At 36.7% G+C, this 6555-nt stretch overlaps 1 protein-coding gene across 3 annotated transcripts in view; it reads left to right on the forward strand.

Moving 5' to 3' along the window:
* The window catches only part of NKAIN2 (sodium/potassium transporting ATPase interacting 2), a 964622-nt gene extending 958612 nt beyond the window's left edge, over window positions 1–6010 (forward strand). For 2 of the 3 annotated variants that reach the window (XM_029945057.1, XM_029945056.1), the window contains 2 exons: window positions 302–390; window positions 3809–6010. In XM_029945057.1, the coding sequence (XP_029800917.1) occupies window positions 302–326 (25 nt within the window). In that variant the 3' untranslated portion in view covers window positions 327–390; window positions 3809–6010. The remainder of the gene's footprint in view (window positions 1–301; window positions 391–3808) is intronic. The other variant, XM_029945058.1, reaches the window with a different exon arrangement.
* The last annotated feature ends 545 nt before the right edge of the window (window positions 6011–6555 follow it).

The following is a 6555-nucleotide window of genomic DNA, read 5'->3' on the forward strand; positions in this document are numbered from 1 at the left end:
GAGAGTCTCAGTTTACATGGGTTGTCCTGGTGTAGTTTTTACCAGTACCTCCTCTTACTCTCAAAAGTATTCTCATTTGGATGATAAATGATAGGCTATATATAGTTATATATAGTAAACCCTAGAGTTATATGTAGTGTTAAAAAATTTAAAAACTGAGCAATAATATTCTTTATCATTTTTCTATGTGAAAAGTGAAAATTAAGCCAGAATAGTAACACTGAAATTTATCAGACCCTTAACTCTAGCACTCAAGAGAGCAGACATACAATCAGAGCCTGATTTTTATATCTGTGTTTAGGCAAATTCCCTTGGATAACAACTGATAACAAATTCTATATATCAGCATCAAGTGATATGCTGAATTGCAAGCGAAGATCAAAATAGAAAGTAAGATTCCAATTCATTTTGAAATGTGAGCTTCTCTCTTTGAAGATATGTGTTTGTCGTCATTGTCCTCCACCATTGAGTCATTTTACCTTTTAGTATTGTTAATGTCTAGGATAATAAATGGATTTTCAAGTATTTCTCTTCTAAGAGATTAAAATAATCTTTACATACCTCCTTATAAGCTTGTCTTTAAAAGGGGAATAACGTATGCATCGTGCCTGCACTTTTCTTTGGAAGTATTCGGCAACACCACCCATAAAAAAAGATGATCAATTCAGAAATCCACCAATACTATATGTCACTCAGAGCCTTCCCTCTGTAAACAGTGCATCACACAGTCTCTTTTTTGTATCCCCATAACCACTGCCCTAAATCAGCATTAATTACCTTAAGTTTTCCTGTCTCTTTCTAATTTTAGTACCTCTATCCCATCTTCCATGTGGCTGTCACATTACTCTTCTCAAAGTACCACTTTGGCTATTTCTCTTCCATGTCCCCAAACTGTCAATGAATCCCTATCACCTACCAAACAAAGACTACACTGCTCAGCACAGCCTGCAAGTATACTGTGATCTAGCCCTAATGTTCTGCTAAAGTTATTTTTCTCTTCTCTTCAACCTTTGACAACCTTTGACTCCCAACCATATGCAGATGAAGCCAGAAGATACTGGGAAAATGAATGAATAAGAACTGCCTCCTGTCCTTAGGAATCTTATAATCTATTGAGGGCATTACTAGTCTGATATCTTACCCATTTTTTGCTAGTGAAACTAAAACTTTTGCTTTCCACAAATATGACACGTATATCTCCAATTGCCCATTCTGTTCTCTTGACACCAAACATATTTTTTCTAAGATGAAATCCCACTATCCTTCAAATTATATTTTAAAATATATATTTTATGGAAGATTTTTAAGTCTCTTTTTCCTCTGATACTTCTCTTTTTTTCTTTTGCCTGGTACTACACTTGTTTTCTGGTTAGACCATAATGTCCTGTTCTCCCAAGAAGACTTGCTAGCTCACACAAAAAGTACAATGATAAACCCTTTAAGTTCTTTACCACTCTTCCCAATATTGTATCATAGCTTTATATAAAGTGTTATATTAAGAAATAAAGGCAAGGCGGTATAGGGTAGTGGTTAAGAGAACCTAGAAGGCAAAGTACTGTAGATGAAATTCTTTATGACCTTGGACATACAACTTTATTTGAATAACTGATTATTCTCATCAAATCTAAGTTTCCTTACCTGCAAAATAGAGATGATAGCACATGTATTTCATATAATTATTTTTTCATATAATTATTTTGAATTTATAACTATATAGGACACAAAACATGCCACATGGTAAAGGCTTAATAAATATAACTTAGTAGTAGTGGGAACAATGCTTATGTGAACCAATATTACTCATGAAAAGAATTTTCAAGTCATGAAATCAATATACTACATAATATAATATATAATATACTAGATTTCATTCCCAAAGGATTTCCTCTGGAAACAATAGATCACATAGTAACATGTAACAATATTTTCTCAAGAATGTACTAGAACATCTACAAAGCTTGTAATTGCTTGTTTCTGACAATATCACATAGCATTTTTTCATCATGTAGCACTTCACTGTGTTTGTCAATATGAATGATCAATAAATATGATCAAACTATAATGAGTTACATGTAACCACAGATATAGGATTAGCTAGGATAATAATATGAAAATGCTAATTATACATAGTCAAGTATAGAGTTTCAAGTCAGGCATGTACAATTCTAATGTCTTTAAAGAGGGGACCCGGCATATTTAATATCCATCATTAAATTTCTTGAGGACAAAACTTCCCATGATTTTATTAAATAGAAGACTTTAAATTCCAAACAAAAAGTAATAAAAATATTGTTTTCTTCCTCACTGCCCAGGGAGTAATAAAATTATATAAGAAGTTTCAAGTCTCACTACTCTTGGAAGAAGTTAAATGTTTCATGAAATCCAAATTTAGGAAGTTAGAATTACTTGCATATAACAAATCACTCGTCAGAATACTACCACTGTGCCTTCTACAAAACATCTCCTTACAGGACTTCAAGTTCTACCACACTGAGATTTTATTTTACAGATGAGGAAACTGGAGGAAGGGAAAGGAAAACAATTGTGCAGCCCCCAATTATCAGTCAGTTTTCCTGACCCCTTAGTTCAGTGTTCTTTCCTAAACTCTTAGACAGACCTGTGAGTTTGCTCTGGCAGTCATTATATTTCCTGATTTTTAATATACTTAGTTGTACTTTTCCACACTGACTTAGCTGCCACACTTCCAAACATGCCTGCACCCCTCCTTTTCTCTGCAACCACCTTATCCCTTTCGGATTTTTATATTATGCGGTGTTGAATGAAGGGCTTTTCAACTTGGAAGCCTTCAAAACCACTCATTTGAGAGCCATTGCCTATTCAAACCCTGAGAAAGACCAAAAGGGACTCATGAATAAACCTTATCCCCTGCTGAGAGGCAGGGACCTGAACATCTCCTATGTCTTTGTCCTTTGGGGAGTAGCTTTTCCTGTCAACAGGCCATAAATAAGTCTCATAAAGTAAGAGTAATTTAACATCATGGGCTGGTTCAAGTACTTTCACGATATTACATAGCAACTGGAAATAAAAGCTGTTCCTTAGAAGGGACACAAATGCTTAAAAGCAATATGCAGTTTTAGCTGTGGGGCTTCAATTATGCCCAGCAAACCTGTGGCTAAGAGCTTTGAAAACACTACCCTGACTGACTTCCATTTACAGCCATGTTTCAGTTCCCATCGTCATTGAATAGCCAGCCCTCTCTTTTTTAGTTAAGTTGGATGAATGTGTTGAGCCTGTAATTCTCTAGATTATCTATCATCCATCCTAAAAGAAGAGGTTTTCGTTAATTTGTTTCTTATAGTGTGGTAAACCTCTTTGAAATGAATAATAGCCATGAAGCTCCCTCACAAAAACATTCCCATGTCCACAAGTTACTTTTCTAACAAAGTAGCTACTTTGACTACCACTGACCGATGTGCCACAGCCAGCAGAGACGTGTGTGGGCTCCTCTCAGTATGAACTGTGAGAGTAGCCCATGGCATATTAGCAACATTTGAAAACATTGCATTCTTTTTGGTAGCCTAATTGTATAGCAATACATATTCATTTCATTTGTCCCCAGAAATGGATTTTAAATTATCACTAGTGGTCACTTTATCCAAGAGGTGACAGAGGAAAAAGATCTGGCGAGGAAAGTTGTTTCATTTTAAGCACAATTTGCACTTGGACTTTTTTTTGTTTGGTTTTTAATTTTTGCTTGTTCTTGTGCTTGGAGAGGTGAGAAAAGGTGCTGAGCTCTCCCCTTTGATTAAAAACATCTTTTCTCTCTCTCTCCCTTTCTGTCTACCAGGTCGAAATAATACAGATGGCCTCAGTATGTCAGCTCCTGGACCTTTCAAAGAACTTGTTTTGCAGTGGCCTCCTGCATTTTATGAAGAGCGAGAAGCAACTGAGTTTAAATATATATACCTATTAACAGAACAAACATAAAGCCTCTACATACACTGAGACACACACACACACACACACACGCACGCACGCACATGCACACACACACACACACACACACACACACACACTCACACACAGAGGCACATACCGATTCCTCTTGGCCTCCACTTTCTAACTGAAACAAACATGCAGGACACTCCCATCTTGGATTTCCTGAAAGTAGGCTTCTTTCTCCCAGGCCTTTGGAAAGTTCATAAGGAGACGTGTTGGTGCCCTCTGCTGGCCGTCACTAACTACTCTGCAGCCCAGCGGGTCGGCCTCTGTGAGCTGCGAAGTCATCCAGGGCACATTAGTTTGACAGCCCTGTCTTCTGCACTCCATATGTCTTGATAGCACCACGGCTATGTAGGCAATGTAATTGCAAAAACAGACAAAACATGCCATGATGACCTTGTAACCGAAGTCCGAAATGGCAGGTTGTTTGCCCTAAAGGCTATACCGTACATACTTGCCTTAACCCACCTAAGTTGTGCACCGAGTCTCAGTGCAGACCTCCCCAAGTCACTTCCTTTAGGCTAACACACTGCTATTAATTCCGAATGAGTTCGAGTCTGTGTGTTTCATGTCAAGAAACAGGACTGCATAGCTCAGCAGCTCAGTGTGTCTGTGTACAAAAACTGCCAGCTGTCAGCAAAGTGCTTTACCATTGAATCTCCATGGTGGCCAAAAACAGACAAGTGACAATAACAACAACAATAATTGTGTTCTTTATAATTCTTAAATATGGTCTTCTGAAGGGGTTGGGTGGGACAAAGTAAAATTTATTAATCTACTAAACTCATTAATCTACTGGAAGCAGAGAGCAGAAATGGCTTAACTCACTGATTTTATTTACTGCACTCTAGGTGCTTTTATAAGTATCTACAAATGTCTTTTACTAACACAGAAAAAGCTGTGGATTTCTATCAACAGAGGCCAACTGAATATGTATTAGCTATGTTTACTCTTTTATATCTAATTCAAATTGAAGACCCTACGTAGGTGAACTTTTTTTCCTAACTTCAGCGTACGAGATTATTTTTTGGGTGGGCGGGGGGAGCAATAGTTACCTTGGTGAAATATTTGAGATCTCTTTGTGGTATTTGGGGGATCTGTTGTGTGTTAGAGTGTATTTTAATCCTCCTGTATTATTGTGGCAGAAAAACTGTGCTGTTAACGTAGTTGGCAACAAGATGCCTTTGGAAACTTAATAGTAGGTCAATGTGTTTATGGAATATTTTGAATTCCTAGGAAATTTTGTTCTATATACTCAAGCATTATTTGGTTTTCATTAGTGGGAAACATAATTAGCTCAGGCTTGTCAGGAACTCCGAAGAGTCATGTTTTTTCTTGGATCCACCTGAGACACTAAAATCAATTTTTTTAAACGAATACAACATCCTTCAATGCAGTGAAATTGAGACTTGAAAAGTTACAAATTGGCATGGAGCAATGTTCTCTCTCTTGGTTTCTATGTAGTTTCAGTTACTGGGTTAACCTACTTTGGACCTTAGCCCATCCAGATCTACATAAACCAGACCCATTACTGTGTTTGCATGGATGTCTGTGAAATACACACATATACATTTGAAAACGATAAAGAAACAAAGCTCATACTGGAACATAAACTAAAAAAAAAAAGGTTCCAGCACTTGTGCTTGAATTTTCTCAGTGGCTGTATATGTTTGTCCATACATACATGTATAAAATAAATCATTGCAAACATGTCGGTGAAACCTCATACGACTTTATAGTGACATGCATGTTTAATGTATGAGAAAAATATTTACCAATGTATTGTCCTCTGATTCTTAAAATATAAATATTATACATGCCAGAAACTATTCTAATGTGACTATTAATGTGACTATTAAAATGAGGTTTCACTGTACATTCATGCTGCGATGAAATTCCACCTCACAGGACATGTATATGGATAGAGATTTAAGTGCACAGAGAACAAGCCCTCATATTCCTGCTCTAAGTTGCAGCCAAGCTACCACCTAATCACTACTATCATCACCACGCAATTTTTCAAAAACAGTTGTTGACTACTAAAGAGTAATTTGTGGACAGGTCTTCTTTTGGGAGCAGTGAGCACAGTAGTGTGATTATATCTGGAAAAACATCTGAGTTGTACAGCTGAATCCTCCTCAAACTCCGGTGAAGAATGCTATTTTTCTAGGCTGAGCTTTTGTTATGAACCTAATATTCAGAAGGCAAGAGTTACAATCCTGATGTGTCTTTTTTTTTTTTTGCATTTGTTAATTCTGAATGTATTTTTAACAGAGTGATTTTTTTGACTTACTAGTGTAATTTGCATTTTAAAAATAAATGGAAAAACAATTAAGCTTCTGAGCCATCCCTGAAAGTCCCTGATCCTTCTCAGTGTATTTGATTATGTCATTGACAAGGAAACCCTATTAAATTTACATGAAGGCAATGCTGATGCTCTGTGCTCTGCAGGAATGGATGTGTCAGCAATAAAAAGAAATTGCCAGGTCATGGCACCATTTTAGCTCTGTCCTAGGTAGCAAGTACTTTCATTACCTTCTTTTACAAGACTGTCTGGAATAGTCTTGCTGTCATTGGAGAACTTTTTTTTCC

The sequence above is a fragment of the Suricata suricatta genome, chromosome 7, assembly GCF_006229205.1.
Source record: "Suricata suricatta isolate VVHF042 chromosome 7, meerkat_22Aug2017_6uvM2_HiC, whole genome shotgun sequence".
Lineage (NCBI taxonomy): Eukaryota > Metazoa > Chordata > Mammalia > Carnivora > Herpestidae > Suricata > Suricata suricatta.